Source organism: Camellia sinensis, chromosome 3 (genome assembly GCF_055761805.1).
Source record: "Camellia sinensis isolate YWXY chromosome 3, ASM5576180v1, whole genome shotgun sequence".
NCBI classification, from domain to species: domain Eukaryota; kingdom Viridiplantae; phylum Streptophyta; class Magnoliopsida; order Ericales; family Theaceae; genus Camellia; species Camellia sinensis.
This window is the reverse complement of record NC_138963.1, coordinates 209,442,422-209,464,487: the sequence shown is the minus strand read 5'-3', so window position 1 is coordinate 209,464,487 and position 22,066 is coordinate 209,442,422. Positions and strand designations below refer to the sequence as shown.

Below are 22,066 nucleotides of genomic sequence, written 5' to 3'. Positions count from 1 at the left end.
TTTGTGGCCCAATCGAAGTGGAGGCCACAAGTATTTTCTGACCTTCATTGATGATGCATCAAAGAAATTATGGGTGTATTTCCTGAAGATGAAGGATGGGGTATTCCAGCACTTTCAGGAGTTCCATACAATGGTGGAAAGAGAGACCAGGAAGAAGTTGAAGTGTCTTCGCACAGACAATGGTGGCGAGTACACTTCTAATGCTTTTGAAGCATATTGTGCCAGCAGAGGTATCTGGCACGAGACAATAGTTCCCAGTACCCTACAACACAATGGTGTGGCAAAGAGGATGAACCACACTATTATTAAAAGAGTCAAATGCATGCTCAGAATGGCAAAGTTACCAAAGTCATTCTAGGCTGAAGCCGCCCGTATAACCTGTTATCTCATCAACAGATCGCCTTCAGTCTAGTTGAATTTTGCGATACTTGATGAAGTCTGGTCCAAAAGAAAGATATCATATTCTCATTTGAGAGTCTTCAGGTGTAAGGCATTTGCACACATCTCCAAGGAAAACAAACAGAAGCTTGATGACAAGTCCACTCCATGCATATTTGTGGGCTACTCAAATGCAACATTTGGGTAGAAGTTGTGGGACCCAGTGAACAGGAAGATGTTTAGGATAGAAATGTTGTGTTCCATGAAGACCAAACTATAGCAGATTTTGAGAAATCTGCAAAGTCTAGAGATGTCACCACTCTAGACTTATTCCTATTTCCCGGGCCATCACAAAATACTAGATGTGATGATGTACAACAAGAAGTGCCAGAGTTACAGGATCTTATGCCAGAAATTGAGGATCGGGAGGAAAGAGATGAAGACTCGGATAAAAAAGGTGTTGAGCAGGGAGAGCAACCCCCTCAACTAAAGGCAACTGGGCCTCAGTTGCGGAGATTTGGAAGAGCTACCGTGTCATCAACCAAATATCCCGTTTCTCAGTATATTCTGATTACTGATGAGGGGGAGCCTGAGAGTTTTTTGGAAGCAAAGAGTCATACAGAGAAAGATTGCTAGATACAAGTCATGAAAGAGGAGATGAGTTCTTTGCAGAAGAACTACACTTATGAGCTTGTTTCACTTCCAAAGGGCAGAAATGCCTTGAAGAACAAATGGGTGCATAAGTTGAAGAAAGATGGCAACGGTAAACTACTGCAGCATAAAACTCGTTTGGTGGTCAAAGGTTTTAGATAGAATAAGAGAATTGATTTTGATGAGATCTTCTCTCCAGTTGTGAAGATGACTTCCAATCAAGTAGCTTTGGGATTAGCAGCTCGCTTGAATTTGGAGGTAGAACAGATGGATGTCAAGACTGCCTTTCTCCATGGTGACTTGGAGGAAGAGATCTATATGGAGCAGCCAGAAGGATTTGAAGTTAAAGGAAAAGAAAATCTAGTCTGCAAACTGAAAAAGAGTCACTATGGCCTGAAGCAGACGCCGAGACAATGGTACAAGAAGTTTGATTCATTCATGGTGGATCACAAGTACACAAGAACAGTAGCAGACTAGTGTGTATATTTCCGAAAGTTTTCTGATAGAAACCTTATCATCTTACTGTTATATGTCGATGATATGCTGATCATCGGACAGGATACTGCTATGATCAACAAGTTGAAAAAGGACTTGTCGTGATATTTTGACATGAAGAATTTAGGCCCAAAACAATAGATTTTGGGCATGAAGATTGTTCGTGACAGGAAAGCCAAAAAGATGTTGTCATAGGAAAAATATGTTGAATGGTTGATTGAAAGGTCAACATGAAAGATGCCAAGCCAGTTAATACTCCGCTGGCTAACCATTTTAAGCTGAGCAAGAGTTCTTGTCCCTCATTTACAAATGAAAGAGAAGAGATAGAGGCAATTCCCTACTCATCTGCAGTAGGGAGTTTAATGTATGCAATGGTGTCCATCCGACCAAATATTGCTCATGTTGTTGGAGTAGTAAGAAGATTTCTTTCCAATCTAAGGAAAGAGCATTGGGAAGCAGTCAAGTGGATTCTAAGGTACCTTAAGGGTACATCTAAAATGTGTTTGTGCTTTAGAGGAGCTAAACCAGTCTTGGAAGGCTATATTGATTCAAATATGGCAGGCGATCTTGATGGTAGGAAATCTACATCAAGATTTCTATTTACTTTTGCAGGGGGAGCTATGTCTTGGCAGTCCAAGTTGCAGAAGTGTGTTTCTTTATCCACAACCGAGGCAGAGTATATTGCCGCAATAGAAGTTAGGAAAGAAATGTTGTGGTTAAAGCCGTTTCTCCAAGAACTGGGACTAAAGCAGGAAAAGTTCATGGTACATTATGATGGCCAGAGTGCCATAGACTTGAGCAATAATTTTATGTATCATTCTTGCACAAAGCACATTGATGTTCGATATCATTGGATATGCGAAGTGATGGAAAAACAGTTATTGGAACTGGTCAAGATTCACATAGATAAGAATCCAGCTGACATGCTTACAAAGGTGGTCTCGAGAGACAAACTCAAAGTATACAGGGACATTACTGGAAGGATCCTACTCTCCATAAGTGTGGAGGGGGAGAATTGTTGAGTATCCACACCAATGTGAACTTGGCTATGGAAGTCAAGTATAGAGGCTATAAATATAGATTTTTTGAAGGATTTTTCAAACCTAGGGTGGTTGTGTAGTAAGCTTGCCATTTATTTTTATAGTTGGTTGTTGGAGGTTGGCAAGCAGAGGCTCTCCCGTTTGTATATAAAATGGGAAGAGCTGTAAGCTAAGATAGATCATTAGAAAGTAAAAGACAGAGCAGAGAGTGTAATTTGTGAGTGAAAGAGTTCTATAGAGAGAAAGTGAGGTGTGAGTGTTGTAAACTCCCTCTAGAAAAATTCTATAGTGGATATCTCTCCCGTGGACGTAGGCTATTGCCGAACCACGTAAATATCTTGTCTCTTTTCTGTGTGTGATTGATTTTTGGGTGTGCCTAAACCTAACGAAATTCCCACAATGGTATGGGATTTTGAGGACCTTGAAATCGTTGAATGATCTGAATAGATATTCTTTTCAACTGGACATGAATGGGGTTGAAATTTTGTCTCCGTTGGACATGAATAAGACTTTATTGATGAAAAATAACATATGTTACATATGAGATTATATCAATAAAGAGTTATGAGATTACATTAATAAAGACAAGGGAGTGCAAAAAAACACATCAAAGAAAAGCAACACAAATGCCAACTAGGCTGGCCCCAAAAAGATTGTCCAATCATTTGCTAGCACAACCAAATCAACAAGCAGAAAAAGAAAAGCAAACAAAAAGCTTACAAACAACCAAACACCTATGCAGCAAACAGACAAGACACCAAACTGCCAAAACAATAAAGCCAAGCTAGCAGCAGCACCAAACACCTCTGCTCCTAGATTGCTCAACCAACCCCCTTGATGCAGGTTATAAATAATGCCATTGAATAATTCATAGAGGGGCATGAAGCTTTGATCCACATTGCAATCCTTGATTGATATATTCACACATATCCTCAAAATTCAACTATGAGCCATTAAAAATGTTGTCACTTCTCTGTTTCCAAATAGACCAGAGCACAACCAGGGGAATGGCTTTCCATATTAATTTCTCCTGTTTTTTAAGTTTAGTACCAACTCACCAATGAAATAAGCTACTCACAGACCCAGGCATTGCCCATTATAAACCCTACAAACTAATGATATTGGACCAAATCTACTAGACAAAAGGACAGAACAACAACACATGGTTAACACTCTCCACTTCATCGTTGCAAAAACTGCAATTCACATTTACTTCATCACTGAGAATTCCAATTCTTTGAAGATAGCTAGAGGTTTTTATCCTCCATTTCCAAAGCTAGCCATCCGAAGAACTGAGCCTTAGGTGGGAAAGCATTCTTCTAAATAGAGTCTACCACTCTGCTAGTAATTCCAAAACCCAGCTCACACCACATAGGCTGAGGAAGCAGTGAATATACCTGATGGACCTGAATTCCACTTCAAGCTATCAACCATATCTCCTTTACAATAGGTGCACTAAGCAACATCATTTTTAGCCTCCTCAATTCCTTCACCTCCTATTAAAAGAGAGATCTTCTGAAATTCAGATTTCACTCCTCATTGCCATTTCTCACAAAATTATATAGCGAGAAGGTTGGGAGTTGAAACCAAGACCTTTGGTCTGGTAGACAAGACCCAAACCATTAAAACCATTGAAGCAAAATTATATCGAGAAGATATTGAGACTCAAAACCAAGACGTATCATTAAATCAACAACCTATACATATGAGCCTGGCTGAAATCTCACTATTCAGGGTTGGTTTTGAGATCGACTATTTTAGTTGGTTTTTTAATTTTTTTTACTAAAAGACTTGTAAAAAAAAAATATAGAGAGTGATATGATAATTTGTAATGACTTTTGATTATATTAGCCACTCCCCACAATTCATGAAATTTAAAAATAAATCACCTTGTTTGGTTTGAATCTCTTTTTAGAAAATTGAGCTTTTTATTTTTTGTAATTTTTTTTTTTTGTTTACCCTTAATTTTTTTAATATGTTAAATAAATATTTTTGTTTTTAAATACATCTAATATAAATACACTTAAAAAGTTTAATATTTGTGAAGAAAATATTTAAATAATTCACTAAATATAAAAAATATATAAAAATTTAGTACATTTTCATATTCTTGTATATTTATTGATTTTTAAAATATTTTTATACGAATATTTTACATTTTAGGTATATCTAGGTTAGATGTATTTAAAAAGTAAAAAATTTACATAAAATGTTAAAAAAATTCACTAAATATATATATATATATATATATATATATATATATATATTTTTTAAAAAGAAGTCAATTTTCAGAAAATTAAAAAATTGAAACCAAATAAGGTAAATAATCTTTTATAAATTATAATTGATTGCTTTACGTTATACAAATTATTTTAAAATGTTTTGAAAATAATTTTTAAGTGTATATACACAAAATTACTTTAAAAAATATACAGTAATGTATAGAATAGTTTTAGAACATCTCCAACGGTGTATCAATTTTTTCATCAAATTTTAGTAAATGCTTCCTTTGATATCAAGTGCTCTAACCGAGGATTTAGAGCTTAATCAGAACATTGGTCAACTGGGAGATATTCGGGGGACATCCGGCTAGTCAACTGGCCAATTTTTTTTTTTTTTTTTTTTTTTGAGGTGGTCAATCGGGATGTTGACCGGCTAGTGCAATTTTTTCACAATTTTTACCTTGTGGTGGTCATTTGAGGGACATCAGGGGATGTCCAGTAACGGTAATGAATAGTGATTTGATGAAAAGTACATTGATTCTCAGTTTGATGATAGAAAAGTGAAATTTTTAATTTGATATTTATTTAATGCAACCGTTGGAGTAGTAAAAAGACTTAGTTTTCATCAAATTCAAATTTAATGAAAAAGTTGAATAATTACTGGAAATGGTTTTAGTCATGCTATAAAAAAAAAACGTTTGTATGTCAACCTTTATTATTTATATCTTGCATAGTCTAGTTTGAAATCTTTTGCTTGTTTGACATATAGGGTGTGGACTAAAATAGTTATAAAAGATAAAATAGACTAAAAAATCAATAAGATAAAATATCATATCAAAATTATAATCATTTCATTTTTTTCTCACAAAAATCAAAAAAGTCAAAAAACTTATTTTAAACGAGATTTTTTAATCCCAGACCGGTGGTTTGGGATGTTCTAAGGGGTTGTTTGGGGTGTCTTAAATAAGTGTAATTTTTATCTTTTTGGACTAAAAAATTGAGAGAAAAAACATGGATGTTTGAGTTAACTTTTTGACTTTTTATGGAAAAATGTGTATTAAAAAATTGTATAAATTAGTGTGTGGGAAAAAATTAGGATTAAGAGTTGTGCAATCGTAATTTTTGACTTTTGGTCAATAATGATAACTTTTTAACTTTTTGAGCAATTTTTTGACTTTTTGGCAACTTGCCAAACTTGGCCTTTTTTGACTTTTTATAAAAAAAAAATGTGTAAAAAAATAAAAAAAGTAGTTAGAAAAGTAAAGATCAGATGTTGATTAATGTCACCCACATAAGTATATGTAGGTAAAAAAAAAAGTATACTTTTTTAATTTACCCCAAATATCTACTAAAATAATCAAAAAATTAAAAAATCAAAAATCAAAAAGACAATTCACATTCCCAACGAAGATTTTATCAACAGTGGAAACCAAAAAATTATTGCCCAAGGTCGGAAATATGAGCAGCAGTGGCAATCAAAAGTGATGAAAACTTGATTAATTTATCTAAAAAAAGTTGATATTCTTAAACTAACAAACATATTTTAAATTAATACAAAATATTTTCTAAGAAGTTGATTACTAATTTTTTAAATATTTTTGTTGTACTTGTTAAATTTTTTAAAAATAGAAATATTTTAACTTTTAAATAAATTTAAGTTAATTGCATTCTTCTTCTTTTTTTTAAATTTTTTTCTTTTTAATAACTGAAGTGAATTGCATTTAAAAAATAAAAAAATGTTACTAAAAACAAACTCTAAAAAAATAAATTTAAAAAATTCAAAACCAAAATTTCAAATTTCCCCTCCATTTCCCCTTCTCCGGCCTCTCCTCGGACTCAACACAACACGCCATTAATCAGACACACACACACACACACACACACAGATATATATATATATATATATTTCTGGTTTCGATTTGGAATTGTAATCAAATGGAAGAAGACGAAGGCGTGAAAGCGATCACAATTTCCGAGCTCCTCCACCGTTCTTGCCCCCTCGCCGGCGCGTCATCTCTCAATCGCCGCCGCTCCGTATTTCCTGCTTCCGCTCCTACCAAGCCCCTTCCTCCCAACCAAAACCCTAGCCCTAACCCTAACCCTAACCCCCTTCCTCCCAACCAAAACCCTAACCCAAACCCTAGAATCCTAAAATCTTTGAATCACCCAACAGTCATCATCGGAACCCTAACCCTCCCTTCCCTCCACAAGCCTTCCACTTCAAATTCAACTCTTCATTGCCCCAAAACTACCTGCTTTTCATTCTCCGATGGTTCCTCTACCGTATGTTGCGATGTTCTTGACCTCGACCTTCGCATCATCGGAAGAAAGATTCGCGTTCTGGCTTGGAATTTCATTCCTTTCAAATGCGGCGGCGGTTTCTTGGAAATCATCAGTTGGAGATTTCCAGAAACTTCTACTGGATCAAATGTGTTTCCTTTGGTTTCAGGTTCTTCCATTGATTATAAGGACAGTTTAAAAGCTTGCTATTGTCTTCACGGAGGGTTAGAATCGGTTAGCCCTGTTTCGGTTGTTCCATGTGCAACTGGGGTTAATTCTAGTGATTCAAAAAATGTTTCTGGGTTTCTTGTGCAAATTCGCGTTTGTGAATGCAAATTGTGTAGTATGAAAGACTCTGTGATGGGTTTGAAAGATCAGACTAAAAGACTGAATAATAGTCATTGTTTTACTAAACCTCTGATTATGTACTTTTGTGGGTATGCTTCGTCATGGCATCCTGTAATTTCAAAATTGATTGGTGAAGTAGTTTTGATTTCAGGGTTGAAGAAGAAATTGGTTTTTATAGGAGAGGAGGAATCTCAGTTGATGTATGTGACTACAGAAAAAACTTTGTTGCATCTCTCCAATTTTATTGATAGATGGCTTCCACTTAATAAGACTGTAATTAAGGGTAGGGGTGAATTTGGGGTGTATACTGGCACTATCACAGGCATTTACATGCGGGGCATGGTTATTGAGTTGGACCAAGAAGTGTTGTTGTTACTAACAGATCAGCTACTTGCTCCGCCGCATAGTCTCAGAGTTGGTGCTATTGTATGTGAAATAGCTTCTTGATTTCATTGTTTTGAATAATTCCCTTTAGTAAATTCTTAGGCCTATTTAATGTCTAGTGTAGATACTATATGCACTATTGGGGTTTGTGGTACGACTTTCCTAACAGATGGTTCTTTTGCAGGTATCTATGAAAAATGTCCATTTTGTGAATCCAAAATTTTCTTGGACAAAAATGCTTGTTCTCGGGGCTTGTTTCAAAACTAGTGTTAGTCTAAAATCCTTTTCCCCATTTGAAAGTGGGTAAGAGCTTCTGAATTGGATTGTGATGCTATCTATCAGAGTACATATCATGTGAATTTTACACAGCTCTGCTGAAACTCAAGAGTGTTGTGTGCTGCAGGTGTTTGATATATTCTCATTCTCATAGCCTTTTGGGGAAGTTTATTAACTCATTACCTTTTTCTGTGAGACTATGGTAAGGAAGTATTCTATGCTGCTAAAAAGTTACTCCTGGCATTCTAATATTTGTTAACTTGTTTGCTGCTTGAATTTCAGGGTATTACTTCTTGTCTCAGGTTTCAGGAAAAAGTTCTCTGGGATTTTATCCGAGAAGGAGATCTTGGGATCAAAACATGTAATTTACTTGCTTTGGATGTACATAATATAGTTTGTGTTGGAATGAAGTTTTATATTTTACGTTGTAGCCCTTTTCTTCCTTCCATTTTTCATGAAATTTTATGATAAGCTAATATGGACAGTCACAAGGTGTAACCAGAAGGAAGGACTGACTCAGTCATATGCTATTTCACATTTACCTTCGTCAGTGTTTCGATCACGGGTAAATTTGGTTAATGTGCTGTTAGTTAAATGAAATGTACACTTTTGATTTCTATTTTGTTCTCACTTTCCACAATGACATTCTTTTGGCAGCATGGAGTATTTAGAGAATTCTGTAAGCATGACTTATGTGGCTGTGGCAATGAACCAAATTATGATAAAGTGAAATTGGTAAGAATCAGGGATATGAATTTTTTTTTTTAATTCGTTGCTCAGCATATTTTGTGTAATCTTGGTTATTGGGGTCTATCCTTTTTTCTGGTTAGTTGCGACTGCTTAACAAGTATTGGATAATAAAGTTTTCGTGCTTATTCCATTCTTTCAGGTGGTACCCTTCTCTAATTTTATAGGTCATTGTGAGGCTACATGGATGAAAATGCTGTTGGAATGGGAGAATGATTTTGATTTGACATGCAACTCTGAAAAATATAGCCGTCTATCCTGTGAAGGGTTATCTCATAGTCAGTCTACTAGGAGGATTTTGCACAGTGAAGACATGGGTGTTGTTTTGGTTGGACAGGTGAAGGTTAGTTGCCTAATTTTATTTCTTTTTAACTTTTTATGACAACGATCTGTGCCCTTCTGTGAACATTCTCTGTTGTATGCAACTTGTTTGCTTATGCACAAATAAAGTATGTCATACTTCCATAGTTGGACATTGCTAGGTATGCAGAGTCAAGGACGGATGCAAGATTCTAATGTCGGGGGGGCGAGTGTAAATGCAATTAAAAAATTTGTAATAAGCATGCGATATACAATATCCATTTCTATCCAAATGTCATAAAAATATATAATTAGATGTTTTCATTCATGGTATATAATTATAAAATATTATCAAAATACAATTGGATATGTTCTAATAGTAAGTCCATATTAATTTTCAAAAAAACAACTATTTGCTCAACATATCTACTTAGGCATCTAAAGTTGTGCTCGACCAGGGGTAGACGCAGGATTCTAATGTTGGGGGGGGGGGGGGGGCAAGTGTATATGTAATTAAAAAATTTGTAATGAGCATGTGATATACAATAACCATTTCTACCCAAATATTATAAAAATATATAATTAGATGTTTTCATTCATGGTATATAATTACAAAATATTATCAAAATACAATTAGATATGTTCTAGTAAGTCCACATTAATTTTCAAAAAAGCAGCTATTTGCTCTACATATCTACTTAGGCATCTAAAGTTGTGCTCGACGTTCTTTCATAATATAAAAAGCATCTATAGTGAAATCTACATCAAAATCTCGAGTAATGTCTTTCGCAACATATGTTAACAAGTAGCTTGAAAGAAAATCATCTTTCATTCTGTTGCACAATCTAATCTTTACAATTTTCATGGCCCGAAATGCACGTTCTAGGTAGGCTTCTTTGTGTTTTGGATCACTGGTTCTAATGATTTGGGTTCACCAGTTGTGAAATAAGAGAGAGAAGAGAAGCTTCTTTGTTTTGAATATATGATGACTGCTCTAGGTAGGCTACTGCTGTCCATATGATTGAGACTTGTATCTTCTTGAGTAATCATTTTTTTTTTTTTTTTTTTTTTTTAGTTATAAGCAAACAACTAAAAAATTTGGGCCCTAATCAGACAAAAAGGACTTTGACATATTAACAAATAATTCTCAATTATTTTAACGTTACTAAATTTAAAATAAAAAAGTAATCATACTTCAAAAATAAATTATTATTATTATTAGTATTTATCAAAAAATAAATATATTTTTAAATTTTAAAGTACAAAATTTAGAGGTGGCGGTTCTTAAATTTTTTGCAAAAACTTTGGGGTGGCGAACCTATATAATTTAAAAATATTTGTAATTTTATTACTATTTCTAGGGGGTTTTTTCAAAACTTTGGGCGGCGGTCGACCCTGCCAGCCCTCCCTAGTCCATCCTTGTGCAGAGTGTGAAAAGGGATGAGACAGAAGGCAACTGTTAATAGAAGGTTTTTTTTTTTTTGGGTGGGGGTAACTATTGAGGAAAATAGGTCAAATGTGGAACTAATGGAAATTTGCTTTTGTTCTTTTTCGGTATTTGCATTGATCAGGAAAAAAGAGGACAGTCATGTTTCAATCTGTACTATAATGGTTACTCTTGAAGAGATTAACTAGGCACATTAAAGCTATTTTTTGCACATTATGGCGCAAGATAACTTGTGCGAAGTAACTAAATTTCTTCAGATCTAATAATGCTCGGGTGTTCATTCAGATTTCCCCATCTTCTGGAAGGTTGCAATTGATTGATGTAACAGGCAGCATTGACGTCATTATACCAGACCTCCCATCAACTTGGAATATCAACAGCATATATGAGGTAATCCTAATATTTTTTGCTTCATCTTGTAAAGTAGCTATGTGGAATTTGATTAAAGGTGCAGGGCATTTTATTTAACAGACTCTCTTAAGATTGTTTTGCCTCCCTCAGGTAAATGAATTCTCGCTTGTTATGGAAGGCATACCTGAAAAAGTGGATTGTTCGGGATTACACCTCAATGAATCATTCCTGTGCAGAAATATTTTTAGTAGCATTCCATTGAGGAGAGAGATAAAGCTAGCAATTTACCTTCTCTACCATTTTAGGGACACAAAACTTAGAAATCAACCCTTCCATTCTTGTGTCAAGGGTAACGGAAACTTTGATGAGCTTCAAAGTGGAAGATTTCACCTGCTTTTAGTAACACATAAATATCCTATGCAACAAAAGGTATGCTGCTGTTATATCTTTGTGCCTTTCGTTGATAATCTTCAATATTCTTGAATGAAAACAACCCAACTCAAGCCAAACTCTTCCCCTGCACAACTGGCCCCAAAAGGTTCAAACAAAAGTGGATAGTAACAATTCTGTCTTATTAATTTGTTCATTGAGTTAAAATGTTTTATATGCTTTCTCAGTTTCAAGGTCAAGAAGTTGTTTCAAACAGTTCAACCATGTTTGCTGAGGCATTTACCCTGCCTTGGGATCTTTTTATTGCTGGGAAGGATGGGCATTCACATCCAACTATGCTTTCTGCAAACCTGCTGAAAGAATCCATGGAACATTATGCCAGTAGAAACTATGCAGAATGTGTTCCAAATAAGAGATATAAAATTGATCAGGCATCTAGGAGGGACTTGAGTTCTGGATTGACTGGTGCTGGATATGAATTATGTAGCCACACAAATTGTTGCTCTATTAGTACTTGTACAAAATCTTATCAGGAGCGGAAATGTTTGAATTTAAGTTCTCCCCTTCAAATTCCATGTCTTGTTACTAGTAGAAGCATTAATAATCAGTGTCTGGCTAGTTCAGGATTCATGTGCTGCTCAAAAGCTAATGTAAAGGCCAGTCCTGGTTTCAAACTAAATGCAAAGAAAGTATTGTTGGAGTTCATGCCTGAAAGTTTTTACAAGTATGAGGTGTGTCATGTTTCTTCTCCTTTTAATTTCTCCTGATTTTACTGTAGGGATGAGGAAATTATCCTCTGTTGCTTAACAATGTAAAACAAGGATGTTTCATTTTGATCTATGTTGCAGTTATTGAGAATTGGTGGGTATTACATCATAAAGCACCATGATGAAGATATGCTACGTAGTGTTGAGGACGTTAATGATGTCAGCTGTGGTAAAGTTGTTATCACTTCTAAAACATATCTTCGGAGCCTTTCATTCTCTTTCGATGAGATTCTCCCAAATAACGAACTAGCACAACTTCCTAGATTTGTTGATTCATTTGTCGGCAATATTGAGGAGCTCTTTGAATGTCCTCATCAAAACAATCTTCCAATCCTGAGATTGAATAATCAGTTTCTTGGAATTCGTCCAGATATCTGTGTTCACCTCTCTACTGATGTTGCAAGGTGTTTGAAGGAAGATCTTAAGGTATTGGATGAAGTTCTGGTTATGCCATCTGTCTCACTCAAAGAACTTGCTAACATTTCTTGGTGCAATGGGACCATGATCACTGGATCAGTGCAATCTTCGGGAACTTCTGATCCTGAATTCCAATTGCCAGAGGGGAATTTAATATCTTTCCATGGACATGTGTTGGCTGTTCATAACTCCGGCTGCAGTTCTTTTGCTGCAAATCCAAGGCATAAAAGTCACCCTGATGTTCATTGGGCAAAATTCTTTCAAGTGACAAACAGAGTCTGCATCCATGTTTTGGTGGACCATCACATTGTAATATTCCCTGTTTATGCCTTATCTGGCATCTTGTATTTCGATTTACGTTATCTTATTCCATTGTTTCAATCAATTAGGTAAGGGTTTTTGGTACCCTAAGTAAACATGCTTATCCTATTGGATTTGGGCCTGGCATCGTTGCAGCTTTTCACCGAATACTTGTTTTGAGGTATGTGTTTGGCGATATATGCGGGCCATTATGTTTGTGCTTTATACATGGGAGTATTGTCTTCATGTTGGATGACTTGATGTGTTGGTGATACGTAGCTTATTGAGTGCAACTTCTATATTTATTATCGCCTTCAATCCCTCCCACCCACCCACTGACCCACTGAAAAAGAAAAAAAGAGCTTCAAATTGTCAACATGCCCTAAAACTTGATTACCTCTGCAAATCATCAGATTCTCGCCCATAGTTCAATTGGCTATTAGTAGCATACCATCACATAAATACATAATCAACATTTCTGAATAAAATATAAGAGATAATAATTGTAATTGCATAAAATTGTAATTCTAATCTTAGGGAACTTCAAATGGTGTTTTATGTTCAAAATTGTACTGTAATTCTAATTTTAGGGAACTTCAAGTGGTGTTTTATGTGCTTCTCCCTTGGTTGGAAACCATAGGGGTGTCTTATTTGTATACACTCACTATTGTCTATTAGTAATGCTCGTAATAGTTAATAAGAGTGAATAGGGAAAGAAAAAACAAAGACTTGTTTGGTTGGGTTACAAATATTTTTTTTAAAATTTTTAGAGCAAAAAATGAAATGCGAATTTTTTTTCTTTTCCTTCTCAATGCTGCAAATTGGCTTTCAGGCCCCTTTTTTGTGCTTTTGTGTGACCCTGGCATGTGGACTTGGTCGTTACTTCATTAAGCATAGATTATGTAAGGAAATATTGATGTTTCCTTGTTTGTTGTGTTTGATCTGGACAAGGAATATTGATATTGCATTTGATCCAAGTTCACAGTACATAGTTTGTTATCAACTTTGAGTTCTGTTTTCATGTCTTTGATATCAGGAGTTTGTGTTATATGCAATTAAAGTTTCCTGTTAATTATACGTTCGGATTAATTACTGCATTTTGTTATTCCAGTGAAAGGAATGAACTTATCCTGACGCCTACATCTTTCATTGCGATCAAAGCCAGAAGAGCAATCAGTGACCAATTCAGTGATGATTACAATAATCCATCAGTTGCTTCAGGCCTATGCAGTGTTGCATCTCTCAATGCTCGTCCTTCAGCTTTAATTTCTGAAATAATGCAATATGCAGACTATAAACCAATGCAGTTTCGTTGCAGGGTACTCCTCTCCTTATTAGTTGATTGTTCCCAAATCGATGGTTACTATCTTAGAGGTCAATGCTTATCTTCTGAATCGTTGGTGTCTCCTGATGTAGCTGTTGTTGATTTTGATAGGTTGTGGCTATTTATGTTCTGGTGCTGGAGAAGAATGGAAAGAGCGTTCATCCCCACTTAAGAATTCACTCCAGCTCACCTGTGGTAAATATACCTCTAGCTGGTTTTGTATTGGGTATGTCCTTTTGTCCATGGTTTATTCTCTTCTAGTGTCTATTAAATTTTTGAAGTCCAAGAACTCAAAAAAAACAAGAATAAAGAGACGTGATATCTAGAACTTTGTCATGATTTCATCATATCTTTGTTGCCTCCTAGTTTGGCAGTCATTGAATTCTTCAATCCTATGCCCTAATAATAAGTTACAGTACTGGTTAGATGGTTAAATTGCATTATTACAAGGACAATATTGGTGACACATTGATCTCCACCATATCCAAATTGTTAAAACTCTTCATATTCTTGTGTCTTGCATGTGAAATTTCAATAATTCAAGCCCCCATCTTTGCTTTTTATGTAGTTTTCAGCTACACGAGACTCTTCCCTTTATACACTCGTCAACTGAAAATGTTGACATTCCTGTTGGTTTTGTAGATATTAAAAAATAAAGAGTAATGCTATACAAACAAAAAATTTATACATAATGATATGATTTATTGTGTACCTTTCACTTCTAAACAAAGCAGCATTGAAGATAGATTTATTTACAATAATGGTATTGCTACATTATTGTTATCAAGTTTTTTGTAAGAATTTTATGTAAGAATAGAATTTTTGTAAACTAAATATTTACTATCTCACTTTCTTGTGCAGATGATGGATCATCCTCGTGTTGTTGCTGGGTAAATAGCAATAAGGCAGCAACCTTATTGAGGCTAGACGAAGAAATTTCACATGAAATTACCGGAAGTATCCAGGGGTCAAAGAAGATTAGGGTAGATGAGGCCTGCATCTCCACCATTCATCATTTAGATAAAATTTTAAAGAAGCATGATAGAGTTATCGTGAAAAACTATGGATCCATGTTTGACTCTTCAGGTCAAGACCTTACATTTTCTGCAGCCTCAGATACTGTCTTCAGCAGCTCAGATGAGGACCTCCTCAAGTTGGTAATCCTCAATGCTTGCTTCAGCACCTTTTGGGTAAGTTCATATTTGGCCACTTGTGTTGTTGGTTTCAAAATAATTTATTTCCGTTTTGCATTTTTGAAAACAAAAGTAATGAAAATTCGGAAACACCCATTATTTTCATGTCACTTTCATTTGTGTGAAAACAATTTTCAAAAAATCATATTACAAATTTAAATTGTTTCCTAAAAAGGAGTGTATTCAAAAAACTTTCCTGAGATGGGTTTTTGAAAACAGCTTGCCAAACAAGTTTATCATACCAATTTTTGTTTTGTTCTGTTTTTGAGAAAAGGAAATAGAAAACTAAAAGAGTACTGAATGGCTATTTGAAGTCTGAGCTGACAATTTGGCCATGTAAAGTGGATTCCTTGGCCAATTTTTTTTGAAGACTAGAACATATAATACCCATTTTGGTTATTGAGGTCTTTTCTCCTTTGTGTTGGCAGACGGTTGTTGGTAGTCGGATGGATTCAAATGCTATGGGGCAGTTAGAGAAACGGTTGGTGGAAATGGAGATGACAATGCATCCAATGGAAAATATATGGGCTAGAGAAGTTTATTACACAAACCCTCTCACTGAAGCAAGAAAACTAGCTCGAGAACTCCTGAACTAGAAATTGTTGTGATATTACTGATCTTTTTCAAATGTAATACAAGTCTTGATTTGCAACATACATGTATTCTTCAACAACACAATGTTGGTGAGTGTATATGTTTTGGTAATTTTTCAGCCCAATACATGGATATTGGCTTACAAACATGTACAAATGCACTTGTAGCTAACTATTTAAGTATACAAAGTGTAATTTATACATTAACATTGTATAAATGTAATTTGTTCTGCCTTACTGGCTTATTTTCGTGTTCATGCCCTGTTCGTAGTGTGCCAAATACATGCTGGAATTGGTGAGAGATGCTATAATACTCAAATCTCCATAAACTCTCTGAAATACAATCAAGTTGACTGTAATAACCTCATTTTCAACAACCATGTCCTTAACCTGTTGTAGTTAACTGAATGTGCAAAGTTCAAACATAATACCATTCAATCAAAAACCTTAATTGTATTTTAATTTTTTTGTTCTATTTTGGGGATGAGAAAGAACTAGCAATTTGGAAATAGAGGGTGTTGGACTTCATTTTAGTTTTCTGTTCTCAAAAATGGAAAAAATGAATTGATGCAATTTGTCCACAAAAACATTGCTATTTTGGAAACATTTTATATTTGTATTCTAAATTTTCAAAAACTTTATTCACATTAAATATTATAAAATAATAAAATAAAATAAAAAAGAATTCTTTTTTGGGAAGTTTGTGTGTTGGGTTTTTTTTTATTTTTTTCACTAAAAGACAAACTTTTTGCAAAAAAAAAAAAAAAAAAAATCCAAACAAAATATCACATCTAACCCCATAATCATTTCACTTTTTCTTTCACAAACATCACATCCAACTACAAAAAAACTCAACTATCTTCCCAAACACAAAAAAAAAATTCTCCAATAATATTCTACAACTAAAAAAACCTACATAAAAACCCACTACTCAAACACCCACTTAATTTTCATTGTTTTTGTTTGGAGGACATGAAAAGGGAGGGAGGGAGGGAGGGAGGACATTAAATTTTATGATCCATCCTCTTCATCTTGTGTGATTTTGCTGATTGGCATAATAGGCAACCTAAAAAAATTCCACTTATCACAACTCATGGATCTATAATTTAAACACTGCTCTGTAGGACATAAGAATGCATCTTTTACAGCCATTTGAAACTGGTTATGCATTTAGTGTTCTAATGTAGCAACTGCAAGAAAGACTAACTCAAAACATTCTGTTTTATTAACTTCTCTCACATAAAATGGGTGAAGTTTTCCTTCAGTTGGCATAAAACATTGAATTGACATTTAACAATTAACTATTCGGGGGACGCTTCATTTTGAGAAGATGAGAAACACCTGCGACTACATGTAACCGGCTGCTTGGGACACCCGTCTTCGCTAATGCCCTGCCATATTTGTCCAGTAGTACAAAGCAAGGTACATACCTTATGTCATAATGGAGAAGCTGCATGGAAAACAAGTAAGATTGTTCAGCCAAAGCACTATAGTAATTCTAAGATTATGCAGAAACTACTGAAAAACATGAAGGATCCAAAAGAATGGAGCTAAAAATATGAATACTTGATAATATTTCACATTCCACTTTAAACCTCTTGCAAACCTTTTTTTGTCTTTTAAGCTTTCACAACAATCTCAACTACTTTTGATTCCACTACGCAAAGACGAAAAATTGAACAACAATCAATCTAAATTGAACCTTCAACGAAACAAGAGTTAAAGAAGAGTATTCAACAGATAATGAACCTTCTATGGATTTGAAGAGCAGAAATAGACTGAAAAGACTATTGATCAAGGAACTTGGTTTGCTAGGTCTTCCACAATAAGTATTCAACAGTGCATCAACTCACAAAGACATTTTTCACTTGCAAAGCTAGCAGCAGGGTACTCCATAAAAATGAACATGCAATTCCTAATGCAGAGATTTGTCTAATTTTATGACTTGAAGTCTTGCACCTTTGAATAAGCTTAGGAGCATTTCTGGCCTACTCAAAGAAGGGTGAAAATTAATTTGCACGTGTCCTCAACTCTGGGAAATCAAAACATGGTTTTCGACAGAAACTGAATAAGTGGCTCAGATGTCACTGTTGTAGCTCATAAAAAGATTAGTGTCATCACCACCTACTTCGATATTTACCTCCAAAAAAATCCTTACTGTCGTTCCATTTTGTAATTGCATAAACCAAACCAAGCCTGGTGTCCCAATCAAGTGGGGTCGGCTGCATGAATCTTTTTTTACCATTCAGCTTTATCAAGGGTGATATGCTAAGTTGAATTAAATAAATTCGTATCTTTTTTCACTTCCGCATTAATGTCAACTTAGGTCTTCCCCTCCCTCTAGCATCTCCATCTATGGTTAAGCAAGATAACAGCCAATGGCCCCGTTTGGTAAAACTATGGGAAAGTGATTATAACTTATAGTTTAACGGCTTATAGCTTATAACTGTGAACATAAACTGATTTTTGACTTATAAATTAAGCTTCTCCTCCCTCACTCAAAGAATAAGTTCATTTTTTACTTACAAAAAGGTATAAGCTGTATTGTTAAGCTGAACCAAACACATCAAAATAGCTTAAATTAAGCTAAAAGCTGAAATAAGCTGGAACTAAGCCCTACCAAAACAGGGTCAATATATATTTGAAAACCTAACAAGGAAAATGATACATGTGTATGTACCACATTGTTCATTGTTTTCAGTCATCATCAACACAGATCATAGAAGATGATGATACATATATACTAAACTTGGAGTGCAAAATATAATATGAAAACATGAAATTGCTGTCTCATATAGAAAACCTCTAAACTTGGGCAGATCATAAAATTTCATAAATGGATAAAAAACTTAATCAGGAGGAAGTCTTCTTAAGTGAGTACCTCAGGCAACCATTTCTCGTTCTCTGCATCAGCCATGGCAATATTGAGCCAGTCAGAATTCCTATTCTCTACTTCCAAAACGAAATTAAGCAAAGAATTGCAAAGCCTGCATTTAGGTGAGTAAAACTCAAGTATTGTAGCTTCTTTCCCACTCGCTAGTGCAGAGGCTAGGGCTCTCTGCTCGGCTTCTCCTTGTTCTTCAGGAGTCAAGACCTTGATTGTTTTCAAACTGTTTTTTGAGCTGATTCTGGGTTTTCCATGTAGTTCAAATGGGTTTTTCATCCACGGATGTGGGGATTTTGACATTGACATTGAATTCACGAAACTGAAAGCCACAGATCCAAGAGTTTGGAGAGATTTGAATAGCCAAGGAGTCTCAAGGTTGCAGGTATTGGGATTTTTAGGGTTCTGGTGGGCATCCCATGGCCATTTTAAGCAAAACAGAGGATGTTTGGGAAAAGAGTCCATCTTTTCCTCCAATTTCCTTTCCCTGTATTCAATATATTCTCCAGCAGTGGAGATTTGTAGAGAGACACTGACCAGTCCCCAAATTTCTCTCTTTCGGCACAACAATGCAATGCAAGAAATCTGGAAGAAATGCAAAATGAAGGCACATCATTATGGGAAACAAATTCATAGATAAACAATCAAAGCTAAATTTGGGTTATTCTCATTGAATGATTAATGTCAAATCCATGCATTTCAAATCTACATCCATCTAAAAGGACCATTACATACATAAACTCTGTTTGTTCATTCCACAAACACAAAAAAAACGCTAGAAATCACATTCTCAAGGGGTAACCCAATTCCTGCTGTGAGATTCAAGAACTTCAATCCCCACCTCTGTGGGTGGGAATTGAATTCACGGGGCAGTTTGTTCTCACATGTAAAACAGAAACCAAAAAAAAAAAAGAAAAAGGAGAAATTAATGAAGAAGCAAATAACCCAGTCACTCTACCACCAATGTTTGCTGTGATTACAAATGAAATAAAATTAAATAATGGGTTTTTGTTGATGTTTTATCAAAGAACATAACGAATTGGTATTGCTTCGAGGAATTTACATGAGCTACTTGAGTTGCTCAAATAACAACAGTTCCTTATAAAAATGACCCAAAAAAGAAATGATTGAATATTTTGCCTCCTTTCCTCACCGGATTCGATTGGGGTTGGGTTGGACTGCTCCAGTGGCTGTGGCAATTGCGATTGCGGGGGCTAGATTGGATTGCGTCGGTGGGTCGGGGAGGGGTTGTGGTGGGCAGTCGTTGTGGTCACAGCTATAGGCAGCGGTGGCATGGCTGTGCAGCCGCAACGGTGATGGTTCTTGGTTCTTCTCCTCACGCTCGTGGGAGAAAGAGAGAGAGAGAATAGGGGCTTATGCATCTCCAATTAAATTTGAGTAAAATTTTAAGTATTTTAGTGGAGATTTTTGAAGTTTTATCATAACATGGTTGGTTGATTGGAAGGATGCTCGGATGGATGTTAGTCGGTCAATCAGTTAGCGTAAATTTTTTTATAAATATTTATCTTGAGTGGTCATTTAGAGGGTTGATTGGGAGGACGATTGTTCGGATCCTTACGATCGACTAGTCAGTATTAATTTTTATAAATTTTTATTTTGAAGTAGTTATTTGAGAAATATCTAGGGAGGCATCCGGTGATAAAAATCTAACAGTTATGAATATTGATTTGATGAAAGACACATCTATTTTCAATTTGAAGAAAAATTTAAGAAATGTTGAATTCTATGAATCATTAAAGTAGTAAAAAGTAAGGTTGCGTTTAGTAGAATTTTGTAAATATGATTTGTGAATATGAGTTGTATTTTGAATTTGTGAGTTTTGAAATTACGATTTGAGTGTAGAAAATTTGTTTGGTGAATGAGTATTGAAAATAGTTTTAAAAAGAGTTTTTAAATTGGTGATGTGACATAATTTTTATATAAAAACTTACAACTCGTAACTAAACACACAACCTAAAATTTTATTCAAAACTCATAAAAAATAAAAAATAAAATTGAAAATATTTTTTATTTAACATATAAAAATAACAAGTGAAAAAAAAAATTCAAGAACACTGTTTCGGTTAACCAGATGGACGACTGGAAGGACGTCCGGGGGACATCCGGGTACACGAATTTTCAAACACAGGTGTGGAAATGTGTTTTGAAAATGGTAAACAAACGTGGCACTCAAACTAAATGGTAGAATCATGATTCAAAAGCTATACCAAACACAATCTAAGCTTTTTCATCAAATAGATTTGATGAAACTTGTAGAGAGATAATAATATGGGCATAATAATAATTTTACCATGTCAACTCTGTTAACTGAGGGAGCTTCTATTTGCACACACCATTTACCCTCTTTACACACACTTAATGAATTTTTTTTTTATTACATTTTGGTCCAAAAATGAAACTACCAAAATACCCCTTTCTTCTTCAAACAAACCCTAAACATCAACCAAAAACCTAACCCTAACCCTAATCCTAACCATCACTCACCACCATCCTCTATGACTGCCACCTCTCTTTTCCTTCATCGCTGTCGTTACCTCTTTCTCCACCACTGCAACTCCCTTTCATCTACGAACCCATTGTCTTCCTGCTTCTCTTCCCCACCCCGTCGGGCATCGTGGAATCGCCTCATTTTCTTACGATTCGGACTACCAGTGTCGAAAGAATCACCTCTATTTGGAAATCAACCATCGAACTTGTTATCCCAGATAGGCAACCCAAGAGAGGGGGATGAATTGGGTTATTAAAAATTTCACAATATTAAAAATAACACAATATTCAGAATTTTAATAAATAAAAAAAATAGAATAATAATTATCAATATAAAAGTAGAAGAGATAGAGAGAGAAAATCAAACACTGCGATTTATAGTGGTTCGGCACGCCAGGCCTACGTCCACTCCCCAAGGAACCTCCTTGAGAATTTCTTTACTATCAATTGAATAAATACACCACCAAGCTTGTGGATTTGGCACAGGACTTACTCTTATCTATTGAGCCTCACTCAACAATAAATGCCTTACCCTTACAAAATCTCTCACAAAAATAAGGAATAAGAATAAGTGGTAATTGAACCCACTTTTACAATAATTCTCTCACAAAGAGTAGATATGAAAGTGTAAGAACAAAAGCTAGACTTAGATCTGAAAGTGAAAGAGCAGAATACTCAGAATTTTGGAGCTCACAGAAATATTTTCTCTTCAAGTTCTTGATCATTTTCTCCACACACAACACTTCTATTTATACACAAAATTATACCCGT

The 22,066-nt window shown here is 35.1% G+C and overlaps 2 protein-coding genes across 4 annotated transcripts; one reads left to right on the top strand and one right to left on the bottom strand.

Annotated features, from left to right (window-relative positions):
- Nucleotides 1-6,552: 6,552 nt before the first annotated feature.
- On the top strand, nt 6,553-16,160 carry CTC1 (conserved telomere maintenance component 1). 3 transcript variants are annotated; one of them, XM_082922107.1, is made up of 16 exons: nt 6,553-7,840; nt 7,983-8,101; nt 8,202-8,276; nt 8,357-8,435; nt 8,577-8,639; nt 8,732-8,809; nt 8,964-9,164; nt 10,854-10,958; nt 11,070-11,348; nt 11,537-12,040; nt 12,158-12,802; nt 12,883-12,974; nt 13,905-14,112; nt 14,229-14,343; nt 14,979-15,307; nt 15,739-16,160. In XM_082922107.1, the coding sequence occupies exons 1-16, from the start codon at nt 6,722-6,724 to the stop codon at nt 15,904-15,906; spliced, it is 4,179 nt and encodes a 1,392-aa protein (XP_082778233.1). In that variant the 5' UTR covers nt 6,553-6,721; the 3' UTR covers nt 15,907-16,160. The 3 variants fall into 3 exon arrangements, with proteins under 3 accessions (XP_082778233.1, XP_082778234.1, XP_082778235.1); XM_082922108.1 differs by having other exon boundaries at nt 6,568-7,840; nt 8,964-9,158; XM_082922109.1 differs by having other exon boundaries at nt 6,568-7,840; nt 12,158-12,769.
- An 824-nt stretch (nt 16,161-16,984) lies between these two features.
- Nucleotides 16,985-20,270, bottom strand: LOC114271126 (Thioredoxin superfamily protein). The gene is made up of 3 exons (XM_028212730.2): nt 19,941-20,270; nt 18,785-19,372; nt 16,985-17,353 (listed from the first exon to the last, which is right to left on the bottom strand). The coding sequence occupies exons 2-3, from the start codon at nt 19,250-19,252 to the stop codon at nt 17,201-17,203; spliced, it is 621 nt and encodes a 206-aa protein (XP_028068531.1). The 5' UTR covers nt 19,253-19,372; nt 19,941-20,270; the 3' UTR covers nt 16,985-17,200.
- Nucleotides 20,271-22,066: the final 1,796 nt, after the last annotated feature.

Bases quoted from the DNA above. Each gene is read 5' to 3' on its own strand.
- LOC114271126 (XM_028212730.2), bottom strand. From the start codon at position 19,252: ATGGACTCTTTTCCCAAACATCCTCTGTTTTGCTTAAAATGGCCATGG. The intron at 17,354-18,784 runs GTACTCACTTAA...TTTTCCATGCAG, and splicing joins ACGAGAAATGGTTGCCTGAG to CTTCTCCATTATGACATAAG.
- CTC1 (XM_082922107.1), top strand. From the start codon at position 6,722: ATGGAAGAAGACGAAGGCGTGAAAGCGATCACAATTTCCGAGCTCCTC. The intron at 10,959-11,069 runs GTAATCCTAATA...TGCCTCCCTCAG, and splicing joins ATATCAACAGCATATATGAG to GTAAATGAATTCTCGCTTGT. The intron at 14,344-14,978 runs GTATGTCCTTTT...TTTCTTGTGCAG, and splicing joins TCTAGCTGGTTTTGTATTGG to ATGATGGATCATCCTCGTGT.